The sequence below is a fragment of the Anopheles cruzii genome, chromosome 2, assembly GCF_943734635.1.
Source record: "Anopheles cruzii chromosome 2, idAnoCruzAS_RS32_06, whole genome shotgun sequence".
NCBI classification, from domain to species: domain Eukaryota; kingdom Metazoa; phylum Arthropoda; class Insecta; order Diptera; family Culicidae; genus Anopheles; species Anopheles cruzii.
Genome location: NC_069144.1, coordinates 29,578,121 through 29,601,757, shown reverse-complemented (window position 1 = coordinate 29,601,757; position 23,637 = coordinate 29,578,121). Strand labels below are relative to the sequence as shown.

Sequence of the window (23,637 nt, the reverse complement as noted above, 5' to 3'; positions counted from 1 at the left end):
ATGGACAATACGATCAGCGACGGATGTTTCCTAGATCTGATCGATGCGTCCCTGGAGCCCGTGAGTTCGTTCACCCAGGAAAGCCTTTCACATCACGAATCAAATGAAGCGGACGGAAACAGCCAACCAGACATGAACCAGGAAGATTTCGTGGCAGAATTTACTAGAAATTCGTCAGAATTAGACACATCGCTTTCTGGGGTCTTTGATACCGAAAGCACTCGATTTGATGAGTTCATACAAACGAATGAAATGGAAACATCTGAGCGTGCTGAGGATAGAAATCGAATCAATATAGTTGAAATTTTGGAAGAAGAAACGCCGCAAAACGGTTGTAGAGAGGTCACCGACGTTCACAGCACCACAAGCAAATGCAACGATGTCGGCGCCGTAGAAACACATGCCAAGATCAGCCAAACCGTCGAATCATTGGACCAGAGGCAAATGCAAATTAAATCATCATTCGCTCACGACGAAAGAGAATTAGGCCAAGAAGAAAATAACGAAACTATCTGCTCTATCGAACCGTTTATTTACAACAATACAACGTATCGGAATGTAATAGATCTTTGTGAAGTTATAATGCAAACTGTTCCGTCGGGGGATGAACCGACTCACCGCTTGACCGAAGTACCGCGTGACGAACCCTGCCAAACTTTGACACAGGAAACCGCCGTTGATGAGGACTTCTCGGGGACGATCAGTGGAGTGTCGGAACAGCATGTTCAGATCCGTAACAAAATCAGCAATATCTTACAGCAAATCGAACTACACATCAATCACGGAACTCCGCTGGTGACGAGACGAAGGTTAAATTGGCAAAACTGTTCAATGGAGTCGGGAATGTAAGTACGCTTTCGCACCCTAATCCGATCGAAAATTAAACTTTGCTCATCTTGAAGGTTACAATGCACCAGTTTGTCACAAGAGCTGAAGAAAGGCAAGAGAGTTGCCAAACATCGGCTGCTGCTGATCGTGAGAATGCTTGCGACCATCTATCAGTTGCTCACCACCGGTACCAGCTGCACAAAGCGCGAGTTTTATTATCTACACCTGGACCTAACACAGACCCCGGCCTGTTGTTACGCGGCCCTTACCGACGCCTGTGCGCTACTGGATGTTGAGGCGTGGCAAGTGAATGTGTTCAACACGGCCAAAGGACTAGTTGCTGGTCCACTGCTCCTGACACTCGATTCTGGCCAAACGATCGACTACTGCAATGCGCGCTCGGGTACCTCGGTACCACTGAACGTGTCAAGCATTACTAAATTGCACTGCACGGCCAAGGTAGTGCTGGTGGTGGAGAAGGACACCGTCTTTAAGCGATTGCTAGAGGATGGGATCGTAGAAACATGTGCCAACACAGTCCTGTTGGTCACGGTAGGAGGACCCTGCTACAAAGAATATATATGGTTCATTGCTATAACTTAGGCCTTGGTTTACAGGGCAAAGGATACCCCGATGTTTCGACACGATTACTGCTTCGAAAGATTGTCGAATCGGTCGACATTCCGGTATGCGGGCTTATGGACGCAGACCCGCATGGTATAGAAATATTTTGCGTGTACAAATTTGGCTCATTGGTAAGCATACCGGCCAATCGCGTGTGAGCCGTATTAGATCTTCAAACCTCCAACGTGTTATTTTCTCTCTCTTGGTGCTATTTTATGATTACCTCCAAAGGCGATGGCCCATCGTCAGCAACCATTGGCCATACCGACGATGCGATGGATTGGACTGTTTCCTTCGGATATCGAGCTGTTCGGGCTGCAGAGCGTTCCTTTGCGTGACATGGAGCTAAAGAAAATTGACCACATGATCAAGCGGCCATACGCAGAAGGTGTCCTGAAACATGAGCTGCTGCTGCTCCGACAGCTTGCGTTTAAGTCAGAGATTGAAAGTTTGCTGCACATCACATCGGATTTTATCACTAGGGTTTATATAAAGAAAAAGCTCGAAGAGTGCTATAGCAAAGAGTTAGCAATAGCGTGAGCAATAAATATAATAACTATATAAAGTATTGACGAATAAAATATCATTCATTTTAAACGTGTTAAAGAAAACCACGTCCTTGTATAAGTTTCTCTGTTCGCTCTACCGCAATAGTTTCTACCGAACAATTAATGAAAAGACCACGCTGGTCCAGCGGACACAACCATCAAACTGTGCAGGTAGGAGGATGCGCAACGGATTCCGTTTATTGTTTTTTTTTCGCTACTTACTCATAAAAAGATTATTACACATTCTTTTTCAACTCACGTCGACCATGCAGTGGGTGGGATTAGGGACAGGAGGAAAAAGTCCACATCGCGTAAGGAAAGGACATTCGAAAGAACTAACAGTACAGAAAGGTAGGAAACCGGGAAGTTATTTAGGAAGTACGGTTCCTACCACCGCGTACCAAATACCCAGACGCGCGCGCACGCGTTGTACCCGTTTGTCCAACACACACACACACACACACTCACACAGATAATATCTTATGATTGTTCCCTCTATTCCTTTTCTGTTTCGTTTCCGGTTCTCTAATCTGGTCAGTTCGGAGATCGACGATTACTTCATCAGTTCACCATCCGTCAGCGTCATCATATATGCACATTTGACTATCTTCAATATTAACCGAATCGCACGCTACACTGTACAGGATTTGCATACTTTAGGGTTTTGCCGCCTTTTCGTTTTTTTGGATCTATACTGGTGTGCCGCGTTGCAACACTTCCGGGAGCGACGATACAAAGCCAACGTTTTCGTCACGTTTCGTCTCTACCGCTCTTTACACAGGCAGGCAACCACAGGCGCACGCACGCATCGTTTCTCATGATTATTGTATCTCCACATTTTCTTCATTTGTTTAACCTTTGCCAATATATTCCTCGCTGAATATCAATCTTAGGCATCACACACCTTGCTCACTTCGGACTGATATACCCCACTCCTTGTATCGTCGTTCTTCGCTACTCCGCTCGTTTCTGTGGCTACTGAGTTTTGCTCCCGAAAGAGCATCGACCCCCCTGCCTACTGCTCTATTGTCTCTACTAAACTTACTGTGCTGGAAAACCCATTCGCATCAACTTAGGTATGTTACGAAGTTTGTTCTCTTTCGCTCCTCTCCTCCTCAGCCTCAGTGAACCCCATGCGCAATTCATAGATAAAATATTACATTACAAAAAAGAAGAAAAAAAACATAGAATATACATAGTTTACAACCCGACCATATTGGATCGTAACGCTGGGAGTGTGGAGAGTCTCCGCCATCGCCATCGCCATCATTTGATCACACTTTGCTACCTATTAACTTGCGTGCGCCGCGCTGCCGTCCCTTGTTTAATACACTTTGCTTTCCTGCTCTCACTTCTTGCCCTAACGGTGCGGGGCCTCACGCCCTCCACAAAACGCTACATTTTTAAATAAACCTATCTCAAAAAAACAAACAACACATAAATACAAAATTACAATAGTCTTTCCAAGGTTTGTTTGCTCGAAAGTTTGCTCGCAACCCGCAACACGCCCGTTCTCGATGCTACCGGCGTGCGGATTCGGTTACGAGCGCTCATATTTACTATGCCTTACACGTTAGTTGTTATGAATTATATGCTTGTGTTTATCTTTGTTTTACTTTTTTCAGTTTTTGTTATTTAATGTTTTCTTTTCCTTTCTCGTTAAACTCAATACACATTTTGTGTTTGACTGTTTTGTAGACTCATCGTGACCATGTGAGGGGGGGCATGTTACATGTTTTGGGATCGTACACCGTAGGTATTCAGTTCTGTTTTTGCTCGCATCACTGCTTCTGCTCTCGGTGGCGAACACGAGGGACGCCGACGACGACGGCACCGTGACGACAACGCCCGCCGATATATCTTAGCATGAAATCTTTTGCTATCGAGCACCACATGTGGGTGAATTTCTTTCTTTCTTTTTTTGGTGATGATCGCCGTACCTCTTAAGCAATCACGAGCGGTTCATCGTCGGAAAAGCTGCGTGGAACTTCCTGGTGCTCGTGCTCATCGTCGTCGAGCGTGCAGCCGATCCGGGTTGCACCGGTTCGGGTGTCGTAGTGCGAGTTGGCGAAGCGACTGAACGAGTTCTGCAACCGCTGATGCCGCTGTAAAGTGAACACCAACGCGGCCATTGCGATGCCGATCACTAACACCGGCACCAACCACATCCAATATATGGCATTCGAGGATGTAGACGATTGTAGCAAGCCTTGAACACTGTGCCTCGCGAACGATTCGGCTTCAGCAATGTCGGAAAAGAGACCCTGACGAAGCGGAAAAGGAACCAAATGTCACTTCAAAGCGAGTGCCGGATCCACCGCGACCCCGATCCAACTAACCTGATCCGTTTTCAGTCGCACACCAACGGTGAAGAAACCGTTCTCGTTGATCGATTTCAAGTGCTCCGGGTTGATGAGGATGGGTGGTTCTTTGGAATGTAGCGTAACAACTGGTGGCGCAGAGCTGTTCACAGCGAGGCCCTCCTTCACGAGAACTTCGTAGGTGTACCTGTGCACAGGGACATAAACAGGGACGCGTTAAAATTGGCCCCGGACACCACATACCTCCGGTGTTGGAGCATTGCTCACCCGTCATCCTTGAAGTCGGAAACCGGTTTCCAATACACCACGTAAGTTCCGTTCACTTCTGGCCACACCTGCAGCTTCACGGGCGCCGGAAGTTGCCTCGAGTTGACCATATAAACGGCCGCCTGTGCGTCAGGCAGGTCGGTTCTAACAGACACTTCGTAGGCGGCACCTTTCGGAATCCGGCGGAACACGTGCACCAGCGTCTTGTTGCCCGATGGTTGCACCGTGACGACGGACGTTTGGTTCAGCGTAAGCTCGCGAACAGTAATCTATCGAATAGGGGGAGGGAACACAGCCAATGTTAGACCCAGCAGGTCCTGGACAGGTCATACCGGAGACTACTCACGATGTACGCCGGATAGACGGTTGCCTCCAAGGTACAGCTATGCTGCCATTCGATGGTCATTTCTTGACTAGTTTCGTTAATGTGAACATTTAGATCCTTTGGTGGTAGCATGCGATTGTAGGCGGTCTCCAGCTTTAGCGGATTGCGTCCGAGCGGGCCGGGTCCGATCGGACCAACGATACCCACGCTCACCAGGTACGATTGGCACAGCGTCAAACCCGTCAACTTGACCGAGGTCGATGTGGTGTTTAGGCGTGCAGCTGTGTATTAAAGAGGGAATTTAAGCTGAATATGCTGACGAATGACCGGGGCCGAGTTCAAAGATCTTACCTTCAAACAGAGCATCCATACTTGTACCATAGTACACTCCGTACACCAACTGGCCCCCCAGGTTGACCCCCTTCGGTTCGCTCCACTCGAGCAGCGCATACTTGTCGGTTATCTCCTTCACCACGACATTCAGCGCCGGTAGTTGGGTACCGTCGAACGGAATGATCGTCGTTTCGTGCTGTCCAAAGAATTTCTTCACGAACGCAGCCACCTTGATGACGTACTGCGTTCCGGGGACCATATTGTCGAGCGTTACGTTCGTCGCGTTCCGGACCGTGATCGTCGGTAGTACCGGATACGTTTGCGGCAAGATTGGCATAACGACGTAGCCGTCGGCGTTGCTCACCGGCTTCCACTGTAGCGTCACCGATTTGGCCGTTTTGTTCAGTACCTCGATGCGATTAATCTTCTCGACAAACGCCGTACCGTCGAACTTTAGTGGCACCATCTTCGAAGTGCCCGATTCGTGCTTCCCGTTACGAGCTTTCACCCAAAACTCGTACACGACGTCGGGTTTAAACTCCTTGTCGATAATTACGCTCGTTTCGGTTATACTCGCCTTGACCGTCTGTGCCGGGAGCACGTTTTTCGACTGCGACCGGAAATTAACGGTGTAACCCTCGAGACGGCCATTCGATTCTTTGGGAGGCTCCCAGCTAACCTGCACGAACGAACCGTTCTTCTGGGTCACCGAAACATTTAACGGTGGTGTAGGAACTGAAGGTTTGGAATACAAAAAAAACATCAAATTAGCAAGAAAAACAACAATTTTCCAAAATCTGGGCTCCAGGCAGACGATACATACTTCCTTCGGTTGTTGCTATTTCGTAGTAGATGTACGGAGGCGTGATTTTCGGTTGGTTTTTGACCCGGACGTACGTCGTAACCTTGTAGCTGGTGTAGGGTTTCAAGTTGGTGAACCGATACTCCATCTGGCTAATCCAATTGGTGACATTTTTCCACTCTTTGTTGTAGTAGATCGAGGGCAAATATTCCAGTGTCACGTTAGCATGCAGCGGAATCCACCAGTAAATCAGAAAACTGGTCGAGTTTAGCGAGCGCTGATCCACACTAATTTGGGTGACCTAAGGGAGGAAAAGAAACGTCAACCATGTTTCCTACAACCCCGGCAGCGGCACAACCCCTACCTGATAATGAGGTCCCTTCCGGTTGCCGCTACAGTTCTCCTCGTCCGTACCATCGTAGCAGGCCGGTTTTCCATCACACTGCAGAATGAGGGCAAAGCAACTATTGTCGCACTCGAACACACCCGGATTGGTGCTACAGTTTCGGTTCGTCGTATCCGATCTGTTTAGGGAAAATATTCAGCAGGAGCAGAAGAAAGAACGACTTTACAATATTTTACTACAGACGAGATGGTGCGCCATGCAAGGAGCAAGAATATTGCAACTTTCGACATTCAAACAAATATTCTTCGCTTCGAAAAACCCGAAGCAATAAATTTGCAGTCCATCGATCCGATACTTACGTCGTTGGTTGAAAGTTGCACTCTTCATCGCTCCCGTCGGCACAGTCCTTTACTCCGTTGCACAGTTTGTCCATTGGCAGGCATGCCCCGTCCGTCCGGCAGCGGAAGTTACTGTTGTTGCACAGCTTGTGAGTGGGACAATTTTCTTCATCCTCGCCGCTCCCCGGACAATCGTTGTAGCCGTCGCAAACGAAGCGCTTCGGAATGCAAGTCCCCGAATCGCACCGATACTCGTGCAACCCACACGTACGGCCCTTATTCCTGGCCCGGGTCGGTGTGACCGATGGCCGCAACGGAGTCACGGTGGTAGTCGCGCCCGAATTGTCCTCTTTGTCGCCGCACCCTTGCTCGTCCGAGTGATCCTCACAATCGTTCACGCCATCACACTTCCACCAGTACGGCACACACTTGTCGTTGTTGCACTTGAACATCCAATCGTGGCACTGCTGGCCGGGCATAAAGTTAATACCTGGCTTTTTGCCCGTGTCTTTCGAAGTGCCATTGTTGACGAGTCCGCCACCAGCAGTTGTACAGTTGCGCTCGTCGCTCCCATCGCGACAGTCCTCTTCGCCGTCGCAGTGCCACGTTTTGTAAATACACTTTCCATCGCTGACGCACGTAAACATCCACGATTCGCAGGCATTCTGCGTACAGTTCACCTCATCCGAACCATCCGAGCAGTCGACCTCCGTGTCGCAGCGCCACTGCTTCGGCAGACAGGTGGCCGTGGCGTTACACCGGAACTCGTCGGCTTTGCACTCCACCAAACGCGTACCGTTGCGCTTCTGGCACTGCTTCTCGTCGGACCCATCGCGGCAATCGTCCTCGCCGTCGCACACCCAGCTATGCTTAATGCACCGCCCATTGTCACAAGCGAACTCGTCCCCCTTACACTGAGCCGTCTTGCAGTTCTGCTCGTCACTTCCATCCTGACAGTCGCGGTCAAAGTCGCACACAAAGTACTTGGGCACACACTGCCGATCCGACTTGCACGTGAACATGTGCGGCGGACAGGCCGGTTTCCCCGCCGGGCAGCCCTCCTCGTCACTGCCGTCCGTACAATCATCGTCCCCATCGCATCGGTATATAAGCGGCACGCACATCGTATTGTTGCAGTCGAAAAACTTTGCCCCACACGTCTTGCCCGTGCGTTTGCAAACCAAGCTACCGCCGGGATCGGGCGTCGTGCCCTGCGGACACTCACACTTGGTGCCGCCCCTCAGCTCCATCCCGTCGGGGCACAGACAGCTGATGGTGTTCTTTGGCCCTGCGACACACATGTGCGAGCAGCGATTGTCCGCTCCGGCGCACCCGTTGGTTCCGATCTGGATCGTGTGGCCGTACACCTTCATGTCCATCGAGTTGGCCATCCCTTCGGCCACCAACCGCACCATGATGCCGTGGTCCTTGTCGGCCGAGAAGACGGAGTTTTTCTTCCAATCGTCCCAGTACATGACGTCCTTGAGCACGGCCACGGCGAACGGGTGCTGCACGTACGGGTCCTGCTGCAGCACCTTGTGGAAGTTTTTGCCCTCCAGATCGCTGCTGGCAATGTAATCCTTGCTCGCGTCCACCCAATACAACCGCTCGGCCATGTAGTCGATCGTCACACCATTCGGCCAGGCCACGTCCGGTTTGGTGAACAGTTCGCGCACATCCGTACCATCCATGTTGGAGCGCGAGATCGACGGTCGAATCGAGTTCCAGTCCGTCCAGAACAGGTACCCCTCGAGCGGGTGCACAACGATTCCGCGCGGTTTGTTCAGATGCTTCCCGTCGATGATGGTGCGCCGAATGTTCGGTACCCGGTGACCGGTTGCGGAGTTCACCGTGGTGGCCGGCGGCGGTACACGCAGCGCTTCAATCATCAATCGCATTCCGTCCACGAAGAACAGCACATCGGAGATCCAATCGTACGACATACCTTCCACCGACGACAATCCATTATCCACCAGCACTTCCGGTGTGGCGTTCCCGTTCAGACACTGCCGCCCAATCACGTCCGTCATGATGTCTGCCCAGAAAACACAGTTCCGTTTCAGGTCGAACTCGATCGCGATCACATTCTTCAGCCCTTCAATGGCCAGATCGAGTCGTTCCTCGGTTCCGTCGGGGCGCAGATCAATGCGAGAGATCTTTTCCCGCTGGGCCACGATCAAGAACTCGTTCATCTCGCCGACCGGACAAGGGACGGGCTGCGGCAGGAACTGGGACGCGAAGCCATCGACACACACATCCCCTTCGATTTTGCGGTATCCACGGGTGCGATTGTAAAACGCACCCGCCTTACAGGAAGCCGGAATCGCGTACGGATCGACGAGGTGCGTGGACGTTCGGTTGCGCACGCAAAACGAACGCTTCTGTCCGCTGCGCACAAACCCGAAGTCGCACTCAAAGTCCCAGTAGTTGCACGCACAAACTTCCTGCCGAATCGGACGCTCGTAGTCGAGCCCATTGTGACAGTTTGCGTGCGGTTTGCGCCGCTGGTACGTGTCCTGTCGACCGAGAACGCACGGCATAAAGTATCCCGCGCTGGCATTGTGCGGCCCACCGGGTGCCCAAAACTTGTAGTCATCTTCGGTACAGTTCGACGTAAACGCTTGCTTCAGGTCCAGCTTGATAATAAGCCACCGGTGTTCGTCCTGTTCCGACCCGAACAGCGTGAAGATGGTTCCGTTCGCCTCCGGTTCCGTCATGAGTCCGTACACCTTGAGCTGGGAGCCACTGAACGGAGCCGATTGCCACTTTTCACCTTCGTCGGTCGAGTAGAGGATCTCGTTCGTTTCGCCCTTCGATTTGAAGTACTTCACGGCCACCAGCAGACCCCCATGATCGCCCATGTTGAAGAAATGATAGTTCTTGAGTATTTGCTTCCACGTCAGGCCAGCATCGCGGGAAATGTAGACGCCCGGGTGACCTTTGAGCGATTTTCCCACCACGCCCGATGCCATGATGACCCCGGGGGCTGATTTAGAGCTCATGATAGTAACCGACCTTCGGGTTCGAAAAAAAAGCATGCAAATAGCCCCGATTAGCATCTCGCGCGTATCCAACCCCTGTTCTTTGGGGCCCTCTCAAAACTCACCTCGTTACCGGGTACAGTGAGCAAAACTTTTGCAACAAATGCAAGCTACAATCTTTGCCACAGTTCGTCAATGGTTGGCCTTCATCGTCCGCTTCGGGTGCCTTGATCGGCCGCCAAGTAGCACCGTGATCGAACGTGATCACCGACACCAGATAGTCGGGCGTGATCGTTTCGGCAACCGGGATTCGATTCATCTTCGAAGCAATATAGATACCACGCAAACCCTCCACCCGGTACAGGTCGGTGAATGCCGTATCAGAAGATTTGCTGCAAAATCAAAACATCCGTCAACAATCCCGCCCCAACGATTCGAACACAATTTGCGCACTACTTACACCAACCAACTCGAGCGCCAGTTCAGGTCCGGTATGTAGCTGAAGACGTTCTCCAAGCTTGGTACAAACTTGATGTCGGTTAAATCATCGTTCGACTCCGACACGTACAGGTGCGAGATGCGCTCGGTGTGCACGACCGAAATCATGATCCGTCGGCCCTCCACGTCGGCCACGTGGTATCCGCGAATGTCCAGTTCCGTTTGGAAATCTGCCTTCACGAACTTGCCCCGCTTGTACGATATCAGCAGCTGCGTGTTGTTCGGCAGACGTTGCGAGGCAAACATAAAGTCTTTCTTGATATGAAAATCTTCCACCTTTTCGATCAGCACATTAAACTTTCGGTTTCCCGCATACAGATCGGCCGCGTTGAAGAAGATTACCGACGAAGTGTCTGTGTGAAATAGAATGAAACAGGGCAAATTAATGTATGCCACAACACGCGTTCCCCTAGATCTCGCGACTCACGCGATCCGAAGGAACTTACTTGTCGGTTCTTTTCGCTCCACGTAGAGATGGATCGGAACTCCTTCGCCAGACGACCACAGGAAGGATTTTACGTAGCTTTGCAAAAGGGTAAACGAAGCCCCAAAGTCGGTGGTGTAGTAGAGCTACGAAAAGAAAGCGGTCGTCGTTATTGGGCGCTTTGTTTATGAAAATACGTCTAAGCCGTTTAGCAACCAACCTTCCGCTGCGGATCACGTTTGTCGAGGACAAGGAACGTACGACTATCGGCATCATAGAACGAAACGTCAGAAGGTGTAAAATCCAGCTTTCTCACGGTGATCGTTTTTCCAAAGTCTTCGGAAGTGAATATTGCTTGATTGCGGGGATCAATAAAAACAATCTATTGTCGGAAGATGAACAAAATTAATACGTAGTTCAATTGTGCAAAAAACGGCCGCCATTGTATGGCTGTGAAACGTACAGTGTTAAACTTATGATGAGTAAAAAATTGCTCCACCGTCGAATTCACCTTCGTTCCGTTCACATCGAGCATAAACTGTTTCGTCTTATCTTCGAACGTATCGCCGTAGTCGTTGGACATGAATATCCGCGAGGGCGGCGGCGGTGGCGACTTCAAGTCTGTGTCTGGCGGTTCACGCGCGAGACAGATCATTATGTCGGTTCCTTCTCCCAACCAGTGCACGATTAGCTGTCCATGGGAATCATTCAATTGAGTTGTCTGTGGAGAAATGTAAAATTAAAATAATCAGATAAATTAAGGAAATTTGAAAAAAAATGTCTGGCAATGTGTTCCATGTCACATAACAATTTATCGTGAACTTTGGTGAGGACTAAATTTGGAAACAGCAATGTAAATAAATGAACAGTTTTGCATTATTGATCATCATTTTTCCATTCTGAATATGATGTACATTGTCCTAAAACTGAACGATCGGAAACGACTCAGTTATACTGGTTTGAAAACTTTGCTACATAATCCAAACAAATCGAATTCAAACATATTCGCCTCCCGCATACGTACTTATCAAAATACAAATTATTCATTGTTGTGTGTTTATTGCATTCATAATGTAATCATAAGCCCAACACGAACGAAGAGTTTCGTTTCGAACTCTCTCGCTGCTACCAGCATCATTTTAAAATGCTGACAAGCTTTCTTCACACGGTCCTCAAATGTAAATATTTCTCAACCACATCGAAAGAGGTCACAATCTTTCAACCAACTGGAACGGGCCTCCGGAGCCAAAAACAAACATTAGTGCACATAGTGATAAATTGATCGTTTAGCACATTTTTTGTAGCCATCAATTGTGCTCATCAATACAAAGTTACGCTTGAGAGGAACTGAAAACAGTTACCGTCCAATAACCCGTTGGTAGACGAGCATATTACGCTTTTGATTTCGCTGGACATTACTCTGCTGTTCTGGTGAAATTTTGATTCATACAAATTATCTCTTTTTCAAGAAAAAAACCGTTTTTAATACGATTACGAAGAAAATTTATGCAATGAGTTGCCCGGGGGGTTCGTGATAATGAAATCAAATGACGGCACAACAAAAAATAAAACACATCATGCAACAATTGGTGTAGCATCCTAAGAAGGAGCCAGAGCAAAGGGATGATAGCGACGATGACTAACACGTCTCATCCGGTGGGTTGTTTTCCCCACGTCCGACGGACGATAGCAATCTTGTGCTGCGGGCTATTATACCCACCACCACGGCAGTTGGTAGCTCCGATGTCAACCGGAGATTTGTTGCCTTCCGGAGAATCACATGAAGAGTAGCAAGTGTGATAATCCGGTACTTGAAATGCAACAATCGCTAACATTCTTCCGCACATTCTGTTCTGGTCCCGCCCGCTTGGTACTAATCAAAATGATTCATTTTATTACCCGACACGGTTTTAAACGCTAAAAAACAATCATAGGCGCTTTGAATCACCACAGGCCCCGGATGTACTGGACCTGAACTACTATTAATATAGTGATTGCTCTCTAGCGATTCTTGCGAACTGCAATTATTATTAAATCGTTCAATCGAACAATGACAACAAAATTGAACTAAAAACCGTTATTGAAGTTCGCTCAAATAATGCTACAATTGTAATACTGTACTAACTTGCGCGATTTTACCTACAACATTGTTTGGTTTTGCAATTGGCTTGAAAGAGGAACAGAAAAAAGACACTTTGATCATTGTGCGGTGCACACGTCAATTGATTACGATACGGTATTGATTTAACATGGCCTTTGCACGTTTATACGCAAAACACAATAACAACTGCAACCCACCGCGATGCACCCACGACGAGCTGGGCGGAAGCCGAACACTCCCGCCACAGAGAACAGGAACATTTGCTCTGTCGAATGACTCCCAAACCGAATCGATAGCTTTTGAAGTGTTTAGCCAAAACAGTAGTAATCCTTTCATGCTATTGCTTGTCTGTAACTTACTATGCCCTTCACTTCGGGCTTCGGACACGGTGTGACAACGAAATAAATCGCAATAAGAAGGTGAAACAAAATTCAAAACAACGCCCCAGGGCGTCTTACTAGGTAAACAACGACGGTTCAACCTCATGGTCATCTGGGCACGTTTTCTTCTTGAAACGAAAATAGAAAACATTTCAATAATTTTGTCTTTATTCTCGCACCGTTGCTTTCTTCCGTTCGCAAGCGGTACGCAAACGTGAACTAAATCTGCATGGCATGCCTCGCGTAACTTCGTCAACATGTACTCGAAGTGTTGTTTGAATGTAACTTCAAAGCTCACAAAGACGTGTCATTTTAAGAAGACTTTATTAGAGAAAGTAAGAATTTTTATATTCTTCTTGAAATGTATTTTAATAAATTAGTTACCATTATGCAAGATTGCCTTAGGTTACTGCGTTCGGATGTGGCAATTATTTTAATATTGGTTATTTATAAAAGCTAAATTGCGTCCGAAACGTCAATTGAACGTAAAGTCGTTTATCGATCAATTCATATCAACATCAACAGATGGCGCACTAACCTTGAAATTAAATAAGGCTGAGTTCGACCGAAACCCGAGATAAAGAATGTTGCTAACGTAATAAAATATTCATGAAAATATTTCATTACGACGAACATCAGTACATCGTTGAACCCCGAATACAGGGAATGACACAATTTGAAATTAATTTTGTTGTATGATACAATGGGCAATCATTGTATCATACAACAAAATAAACTTGTAGCTTTTTTCATCGCTTAAACAATTTCAAGTACAAAATGTTCTTGAAACAAATAATGTTTATTATTTAAGCACACCAGTTAGGTAAATTATAACTTGTTAAGCTTGGTTTTTTGTATATCTGCCTTATTTCTATTCAGGACTTTCGCCAGCATTTCGCTACCATTTTTATAACAAACTTTTACTCATTTGACAAATCATTTAATAATAAAAATCATAATAATCTGATATTCAGTTACGTGATGTTTTACAGAAAATATTCTTCGTCTTAAAAATGCCCCATCCTGGTAATGCTCTATCCACTAGCTTTTCCACTCGTTGAGCAACCTCGTGGGATGGCAGAAGAATTAAAATGGCTATCATGAGAATTAAATCGAAATGAAGCAACGAGTTGTGCAGCGCAAAACTTGAGCACAGCTGACTCATGCTCCCTCGACCCACAACACTATCTGCACTATGTGGTGATAGTAGCGCAATACGATTCCTTTCTGCGAAGAAAGTGTTTGCCGACGGTGCACAAAACGCAGCATGTTTTTTTTTGCTGCCCGGTGTTCCTTCCAGAACGGCGGCGGACGAGTTCTGCTTTACTTGTGCAATAGCGTACCCACCAGAACACTAGAGCCCCCCTCAACCTCAGAGGTTATGATTACTCAGCAGCTGCAATAAAACTTTGCGAGGCCCAGGGCACCGCAGAAACTCGGTTCACACTCTCCTTATTTGTAGTATGCAACCAAATTTCTCAGAAAAGTTAAATTTATGTGAATCCTATAACTGCATTGGCCACACAGGCGATAGCGATGCAAAAAGAGACTGAGAAAATGCATCGCCTCCTGAACTAAGCTTAATGAGTCCTTTCACTTCAAGCAAGTGAACGTTTGGGTGGTTTTCATTGAGTTTTATACGTTTTTTTCAACCAAGTAACCATGGCTCACACGAGTTAAGGATGTGACAGCAAGCAGTACAATATACGAAGAAGTAGTGCACGGTGAGTGGATTCAATTGGGCAAAATACGATTGATATAGGCTTTATTGGACGCTTCCGGGATGAAGTTCAGCAACTATCGACGAAGTAAATCACATCTCAAACTATATTGTATCAACCCTTGATTCATCTGCCCTTTAAGGCCAGTTGAATAGCCAATTTTCCCAATTTTTTGGTTTCAAAAAATATATACTAGGCTGCCCATTAAATTCGGAGCCTCGATAACAGAGGGCTACGATACGATAACTGCTACGAGTCTAATTTTTTTTTTGTCATATCGGTACACTATCCAAATGAACGTATGGAAAGTTTCATTTCAATCGGTCACTTACTTTTTTTTACAAGCCTTTTAGTATCGACAGTATTTTTGTCACGTCACGTCTGATTGGACGATTTTCGAAAACGATATCCTGTATTGTTTTACGATTTCAGGTGTTGTGTCTTTTTTCCACGTTTTTGACATGGATTGTCTTGAAGGCTACTACGACTACGTTTAAACTCAGAAACCCCCCTTTTAACCCACTAATTACAGGTGAAGAGTCCTTATACACTTTCAACATTCACTCATAATTTTCCTTCGCTTTTAAACCTTCCAAAAATAAAAATTAAATCACTGCAAATACTTGATTTTTTCCATTGTAAAAAATACTGTGACATGTCGATACTAAATGGCTTGTAAAAAAAAAATTAAGTGACCGATTGAAACGAAACTTCACCTACGTTCATTTGAAGAGTGTACCAATATCACACAAAAAAATCAGGCTCGTAGCAGCACTTTCTGTTGTCGAGGCTCCGAATTTAATGAGCAGCCTAGTACGTTGCACTCCTTTGCTTTGAGGAATATTCAAATGTGAAAACTTTGGCCGGGAAAAAGAATTTGATCAAAGTAGAAATAAAGGAACTGGTTCCGAGTATTTAATGTCCATTTAAAGTGTTTAGGTCACAAACTGTAAAAGCGTAAACCCTGTGAAACAAGCGCATTATCAAAACAAACGCGCAATGTCGCAAACCCCGAGAGACGCAACACACACCTGTTGATCAACCGCGTGCTCTAATTAGCAGTTCTTGCACGATTTTGGAAATCAAGTGTGAATTAAATCACAAAAGTGTCACATCTTCAACGTGACCTCGTCGACGAATTATAAGAATGAATCACAGACAGCAGGCTAAATATGGAATGCGAGCATCGCCAATTCTTTTGTGGTACCATAGAAAAAAAACCTTACTCAGTGGATCGCCAAACCCCGTTTCAGAATAAAATCAAATTAACAAAGTGTTCTACTTGTTAGGAAAAGTGGTGGAAAATGTTCAGTCTCTGCTTAATTTACCCTACATCATTGAAGGCAGGGCCGCATATTGTGTTACAAACGGTGGCACTGTCACTAGAAGCGGGCAGCGTTCATCCTGTAAGTCCTCGCGAGCGCATTAAATCGTTTGATTGTCCAAATTACATCTCCCATTGTTTGCTGCTCCGAAATCGTTTCCACAATGCGGGGCACTGATATAGTGGTAATCACTATGGCAACATTATGGCGGTCCCGGAGTCGGTGAGTAATCCACAGCAGCTAACACTATTCAACGCTTTTCTCGGGTTGATGCTTTGGCATTGAGACAAACGCGAACAAAATTGCCATTGGCATTTTGTTTTGTGTTGTTTTAATGCAGCATCGAGAGTGCGAAAAATCGAATATTCACCATCAAATGGCGTTTCTAATTAAATCTCACCATCGCCGAAAAGCGCGTTACAGCACATCGGAGGTATCGAAATGGCGCCTACTGCGCTCGGAACACGTGGCAGGCCGTAGAGTGAACCAAAGCTTGACACTTGACTGCAATAATTCCCATTTGCCCGCTGGTGCTATTGCAACGCTGCCAACGTTGGTTGCACCGGAAGGAAGAAGAAGCTCATGTTCGCCCGTGATGCCCGTAATTCCTGGCGAGAGTGTATCGCATTACAACGGACGGCTCCGTGAAAGGCAAAATTGCAACTCAAATGCTCAGGCGCACCTGCAATGCTTCAATGCATTCATTCAGCCAGCCTGTGAGTGTGGTGTGCTAATGAAGTAATTGTTCTTCATTTTCTTCTGTCCATTAGTGTTGAGCGCAAAAAGTACCCTTAGCAACACAGAAGCTCTGATTTGTTTATTTACCGTCTTAATGACAACAATATGCGCAAAACATGTCCCTCCACCTAACGAAAAACGCAACCCACAAAACAAAAGTTATTTGTTTCGTTATGTTTTATGCCGGAAGCCCTAGCACGTTTTCAGTTTAGCAAAAAGCTACAGGGCTAAAACAGGCGCACTATTAAACAGCGTTATCGTCCAGTTAACGCACCTTCGCTATCTTTACTGCTTGTACCGAGATACGGTAAATAACGGTGCATGCGCTACGAGGCGACTGCGGCTTATCGATTGTATTTTGCATATTTCTATAAAAACAAACAATAATTCGAAAGCAAAAGTGGAACCCTTTACGAGACACCTTTGCAGGTTTTGTAGTTTCAAAAGTTCCAAAAGCATATCTTATCGAAAGCGAAGAATAACAAAAAACGTCATCGCTGTGGTTTAAGTGTTGAAATTGCACTTGGCGCTGATGGCAGTGCTGATTTATTAACTGTGAAGAGCATGTGATAAAGTTTTTTGTTCCTTCACATATGCCCTGCTCCTCCGCAAGTAATCGCTTCTGCGCAAGTGTGACATTAAAGCAACAATACTAACACACACCAGCCAGCCAGCCAGAAGCAGGTATCTGGGAATCTACGTTTGTTTACAGTTTTTCCTCGGTTGTGACCAACCGGAGCGGCGCATTTTTGCCATCGTCAGCGTTCTTTGTTCCCGTTAAGGCGCACCGCGGGGCTTAGCGCGGTTGTTGCGATTGGAACATGTTATCAAACCACCGCAAACGATGATAAGACGTACGACCGGCTAAAGAAGCCCCATGTCAACTGTGGACATCTGCGCTAGCACATTCTAGAAATCGTGCTGCGCCATTGCGACCAGCGCACGAAATGGGTTTTTTTATCAGATCATAACACTTCGTTTCCGCGGCTCTTCGATCCGTTTTCCACCTATCGGATCGGGTTGGTAGGTTCAATCGCTAGATGAGTAATAAGCTTCATTTGGACCCGCACCCGTGGTTAATGCTATTTACAATGATAATCATCGTATCTGATGGTAGCAAATTGGTTAAATACATTGAACGATGACGCAGGACGCAATAATAATAACGAAAAATGGGCCGTACGTTTCTGAAGAGACACAGATAATGTGTTTTAAACGGGGCTTCACATACAATTACCGCTTGTGCCGGACAGACACGAAGTACATAAAACGACCTTTGGGCGGTGCGACAGTTAAATAGTTTAATAAAATTGTGTCACCCGCCCTAACCAGATCGCAATGAGTAAACACATTCCTTTTTATTGCATTCATGCCGACGACCCCTGTGGCGGTGGCAAATCATAAATACGGCCAACATCGTCTAGGACTATTATTTCTTCAGATTAGCGGCGAGAATTGATTCACAGAGTGCGTCGGAAGATAATGCAATTAACAAGAGCGAGAGAGAGAGAGAAAGGCAGAGGGAGAAAGAGAGCTCTTCATCGACGGACACCAGACGACCTGATACTGTTGAGTAAATAGAGCAAGACAAAGAAAGAGAAGAAAGACAGCAGGAAAGACAGGACAGGTCGGTCACTTACCTTTGCCACGATTGCCGACGATGAAGAGGTAAATTCCGTCGATGCGGCGGCATTTATTGTGCTGCTGCCACTTGCTGCTCCGCCAGCTGACGAGCCGTCGACGGTCGCGGAACCATTTTTGACATTCGGCCCAACGTCACGGCGAGCCCGATGCAGCAACTCATTCCGCAGGAAAGCGGATCTGCCCAGCAATGTGCTCACCTCCGGATCAACCGATTCGTCGCCAGCCCCCAGGGTGACCGTGCGCGGTAACCTGCGGGAGGTGTCGATGTCGGGTTCCACGTGTAGCACATCGGGCGGAAACCCGTGCCGCACCGTGCCGCCGTGCTGTTGTTCCGTCGGAACGACCACGAAGGCCAACATTACAACCATCCAGCAGCACCACCATCGTATCACCGCCGGATGCGCCATTTTGCTCGAGAAGGCGCGCGCGATGGCGCTCGAAGGCTATCGTTCGTCCTCTCCGTAGCCTTCTGGACCGAGCACTCGCGAACAGAACCTGGTTCCAATAAACACACTCTGCTCCGTACGCACTGCAATTCACCGTGGGGACACGCTTTCTGGTTCTGTGTCAGTATCACACGCAGTAATCACAGCGCAGCACCGGGAACAACACACTGTCAAACAGCAGGGATACGTAAATGAATGCATCAATTTTCGCCAACTACCCGCCGACGGTCGATGCGCGTTCTCTCGACTGCCAAAGATCTCCGTTCTTCTTCAGCTAAACGAAATGGGAGGAACACAAAAAAAATGGTAACAAACTAATCCACAGGCTGCACACACTCGCACGAACACACTATCAACCAAGCTCACACACACGCGCACGCAATCTTTGCCAGCATCCCTCGCGCCTCTGGCGTACTCGTGTGTGTACTCGTCCTGCGTCGTTTCGAATCCGATACTCTATCTGTCCATCCTCGCTGCTCTCGGAGGACGAAAGATGAGAATTCGCCGTCTGTATCGCCCGCATATAGAAACCTGCTGCACACACACACACACTCATGCAAGGGCGCTGATCGCCGAAGAATAATAATCGGTTCCAGCGCGGGGCCTTTGAACCACACAACAGCGGATGAAGAGGATGGTGGCGACAATAAGTGGTGACGAATGAGGGAAGGACGGAAACGAGGACTTATCGTGCATGCACGTGTGTGTGTGTGGGGCACGCACTTAGCAGGGAAAATAGTTCAGATTGAGGAGACACAAATCGAATCAGCGTTCTTTGCTTTCGCCCCATCGGATTGCTATTCTGACGGGTGAAGTGTGCCGTGATTAGCGGAACGCGCTGCGATGACAATTGATTTACACGTCGTCGTCGTCGTCGTCGTCGTCGGTCAGGTAAACCAGCTATGAAAGGTAGACACAGGGCTCGAGGGGCTCCTGGCCATGCGAATAAAAACGCCAGAGACACGACGCAAAAAACGACAACGGAAGTGCGGAACGGTTGTTTGACTACGTCTGGCAGTTTTGCGTCGACGGTGCGATTTCCATCTGTTTCGAGTTTCTTTTTTCGTGAATCCGTCCCGTCGATACGCACCATTCACACAGAAACTAAGGCTAAAATCTAGCGCACGCACCCACCATTTAGCTTAACTCGACATTAAACAATTTCCTAATCAATGCTTCTCCGAAGTTCCAACGACACTGACGAGCTATCCGCAACACGACCTCACTTGTGCCCACGCACACGCACACAATATGACTTTTTTGCTATGTCCGAATACCAACATTCGTATGCACACAGTCGAAAGCCGGCGTTGGATTGACAGTTGACAGCGCAGCCGACGGATTACACAGCACAAATGAAAAGTGCTGCTGTTTGGCCCAAAAATCTTTGTTTCCAAATATAGCAATCCATGACGCACGGCTTATCACAGGGTCAACTAACGCACCGCGGTGCACAAAGCGCTTTTTTCACCAAGTTCGTCATGCTGCAAATGCTTCTTCGCGCGAGTCTCGAAACGCTGACTGAAGAACGAACTCTGAAGGGAATGGTATAAACAGCTTCGCGCGAATGCATATCTGACAGCTACAAAACACAGGGTGATGGTGAAAGCCAGAGAAAAAGCTTCCCATTTCAAATCGAATCATCATCACTGATATATCCGATGGACCAGTGGTCTCAAACACGTCAAGGTCAAGGTCAAGTGGTCCGCGAAGTATATAATTACGTTATACCAGTCAGGATATTCAGCAAAACATCACAAGAAAATGCTCTTATCGGTTCAGCGAAACGATTTATTTCAAATTCAAACCAAATCAAAGTGCTTACAAACTAGGAGAGGTTAGTCGGGCTGTCAAGCAGCTGCTGTAAAATGCTGTCAGTCAGTGCCGGCAGGATTCTTTCGGCTTTGTTTTCAGTTTAGGTTTCTGCTTTGGTTTGTTAGCAGTTTACTCAACTTGTCTGTAGTATTTGAGTAGCGTGTGGCCATCTATTGGATTTGTACTGAGCCAACTACGGTGCAACCAGCGAGAGCAACTTCATTGATCCTTTTCCCGCTGGGTCCGAACCATTTTGTTCCAGGCAAGTCGTGTTTGGTCAAGATTGTTGTCGGGAAACATCAAAAATCTTTCAATCATCAATAAAAATTAAAACATTTGTTTCCCTTGCAGATTGTTTCTAAAAGCCCTGAAAATGTCATCTTCGTCCATAAAGCAAAAAAATGCGGATGAGAAAAGAGTGTTCAAAGAGGCGTGGGAAAATTTATATTTCGTCACACAAGTTGGCGAGAAAATCAGCTGTATGATTTGCTTACAGTGCATTTCCGTGCCCAAGCAATACAACGTACGTAGACATTATGAATCACGGCATCGAGAACAGTACGCTGAACTGTCCGGCACTCTGCGCGAGGTAAAAGTCCATCACTTGAAAGCATCTTTCAGCAAACGCGATTTTGCTGGCATCAACACAGCAAGCGATAATTCTGTGAAGGCAAGCTTTGTTATTAGCGAGATGATAGCAAAGGCATCACGACCATTCACCGATGGCCAGTTTGTGAAAGAGTGTATGCTAAAGGCGTGTGAACTTGTCTGCCCCGAGAAAAAACAGCTCTTCGAAGGCATAAGTTTGTCTGCGAACACAGTTGCAAGCAGGATCACCGAGTCGGCGACGAACGTTCAACAGCAACTGATTGCCGCTGCAAAAAACTTTGTAGCATATTCCATTGCACTGGACGAGTCAACTGTAACAGGCACCGCATATTGTGCAGTATTCATTCGTGGGGTCGACGAAAACTTGAACATTTTTGAAGAGCTATTGGACTTACAACCTACGACTGGACGCGATGTGTTTCAAGAAGTGGCAGCTTGTATTGACAGGTGTGGGTTACCGTGGGAAAAACTTGTTTCAGTGGCTACGGACGGCGCACAAGAAATGTGTTCAGAGAAGGATGTTGCTGGATTCATAGTACGGAAACTAAATCAGTTCAGCTTTGCGGGACCTTTTGCAACCATACACTGCATTCTACACCAAGAAACACTCTTTGCCAAAAGTCTACAAATGAAGAACGTGATGGATGTTGTCGTAAAGACGGTGAATTTTATAAGTGCAGAGCGTCTCAACCACACACAGTCATTTCTAGCTGATTTAGAAACGGAATACGAAGAGTTGATGTATTATTCGAATGTCAGATGGTTGAGTCGTGGAAAAGTGCTGCAGAGATTTTTTGAACTAAGACAAGAAATAGCAGTGATCATGTCATTGAAAGGCAGGAGCATACCCGAGCTCAGTGACCCAATGTTTTTGTCGGATCTTGCTTTTCTTACTGACATCACGCAACATCTCAATACACTCAATTCACAACTACAGGGCTCAAAGCAGCTGGTTACCGTGATGTTTGACCGCATCAAATCATTCAGATGCAAGCTGACTTTGTGGGCCACTCAGTTGGCAGAAGGAAACTTTGCTCATTTCTCTTTTCTACAGAACATAACTGTTGAACCACAGCGCCTGAAAGACTATGTAGACATCCTCTCCAGACTACTGGAAGATTTTGAATACCGCTTTAAACAATTCACTGCCCTCGAACCACAGTTTATCCTTGTTGCCACTCCGTTCACGGTTGACGTGAAAAACGTTCCAGCGGAAGTCCAGATGGAACTAATAGACCTGCAGTGTGACACTGTTCTAAAACAAAAATACGTTGATGTTGGCGTTCCAGATTTCTACCAGTTTCTTCCCAGAGAGAATTTTCCAAACCTATTTTGCATAGCAGCTAGAATTTTAGCTATGTTTGGCAGTATGTACGTTTGCGAACAGTTTTTCTCCAGCATGAAGATCAACAAAACAGCATTACGATCTAGACTGACTGATGAGCATCTGAGAGCAACCTTGCGGCTTGCCACTACACGCGACTTCAGACCTACGTCGATGGTCTGGTCTCTGCCGAACGATCTCAGCTGAGTGGACAGAAACATGAGTGACGAGCCATCTGCTGTAGGCCTAATAATTGGTTAGTGGTTTATTGGTTTTTTGAGAATTACAGTTTCTGGGGTTTTATTAGTGACAAAGACAACGTCAACTTATTTGAATAAACTGAATTACTCGTATATGTAATAAACTACCCTAAATGTAATTAATAATTATGAAAACTTTACCTTAAAATTAATATTATGAACGGTTATTATAGCATTCAACTGCAGTGACAGTAGTGTTCGTAAAATTTAATGAAAGACACATTTTCTTTATGTGGTGCGGCCCGCTGACTAGCTGTTACTTTCCACTGCGGCCCACATGCTAATATGAGTTTGAGACCACTGCGATAGACTATAAGTTTTACCATACAGCACCAATTACGATTTGAATAAACGCAACGATATTTGGAAGGCTTTTATGAGCAGTAACTGATATTAGTGATTAGTGTTATTATTAGTAAAACTTAAACTTAATTTTAATATCGGTAATTGAGTAGAAGGTAGAAATAAACGAGCACGTAATAAAGATCGAATGAAAACCTGACGACATACGCGGAATTCTTGGTCATCTGAAAGACACATATGATGTGGTTGAAAAGTTGTAAAGCCAACACAAACATTATGATGCCACCAACGCCATACATTACCATTTCAAACGGTGCCACATTTCTTTCAATGGAC

At 46.6% G+C, this 23,637-nt stretch overlaps 2 protein-coding genes across 2 annotated transcripts; one reads left to right on the top strand and one right to left on the bottom strand.

Annotated features, from left to right (window-relative positions):
• Nucleotides 1-1,992, top strand: LOC128278817 (meiotic recombination protein SPO11). Its single transcript, XM_053017543.1, has 4 exons — nt 1-845; nt 903-1,380; nt 1,446-1,583; nt 1,684-1,992. The coding sequence occupies exons 1-4, from the start codon at nt 1-3 to the stop codon at nt 1,990-1,992; spliced, it is 1,770 nt and encodes a 589-aa protein (XP_052873503.1).
• LOC128268708 (sortilin-related receptor-like) lies at nt 1,990-18,912 on the bottom strand. The gene is made up of 14 exons (XM_053005900.1): nt 18,541-18,912; nt 11,099-11,356; nt 10,856-11,017; nt 10,658-10,781; nt 10,174-10,564; nt 9,839-10,105; nt 6,754-9,747; nt 6,413-6,572; nt 6,070-6,349; nt 5,265-5,981; nt 4,935-5,194; nt 4,589-4,857; nt 4,340-4,508; nt 1,990-4,264 (listed from the first exon to the last, which is right to left on the bottom strand). Exons 1-14 carry the CDS (start codon nt 18,910-18,912, stop codon nt 3,944-3,946), a joined length of 6,744 nt encoding a protein of 2,247 aa, XP_052861860.1. The 3' UTR covers nt 1,990-3,943.
• Nucleotides 18,913-23,637: the final 4,725 nt, after the last annotated feature.

Coding starts and splice junctions, on each gene's coding strand:
- LOC128278817 (XM_053017543.1), top strand. CDS start 1: ATGGACAATACGATCAGCGACGGATGTTTCCTAGATCTGATCGATGCG. Junction 846..902: donor TGTTCAATGGAGTCGGGAAT/GTAAGTACGCTT, acceptor CTCATCTTGAAG/GTTACAATGCACCAGTTTGT. Junction 1,381..1,445: donor ACACAGTCCTGTTGGTCACG/GTAGGAGGACCC, acceptor CTTGGTTTACAG/GGCAAAGGATACCCCGATGT.
- LOC128268708 (XM_053005900.1), bottom strand. CDS start 18,912: ATGGTTGTAATGTTGGCCTTCGTGGTCGTTCCGACGGAACAACAGCAC. Junction 6,573..6,753: donor TGCAACTTTCAACCAACGAC/GTAAGTATCGGA, acceptor TTCCCTAAACAG/ATCGGATACGACGAACCGAA. Junction 4,265..4,339: donor TGCGACTGAAAACGGATCAG/GTTAGTTGGATC, acceptor CCGCTTCGTCAG/GGTCTCTTTTCCGACATTGC.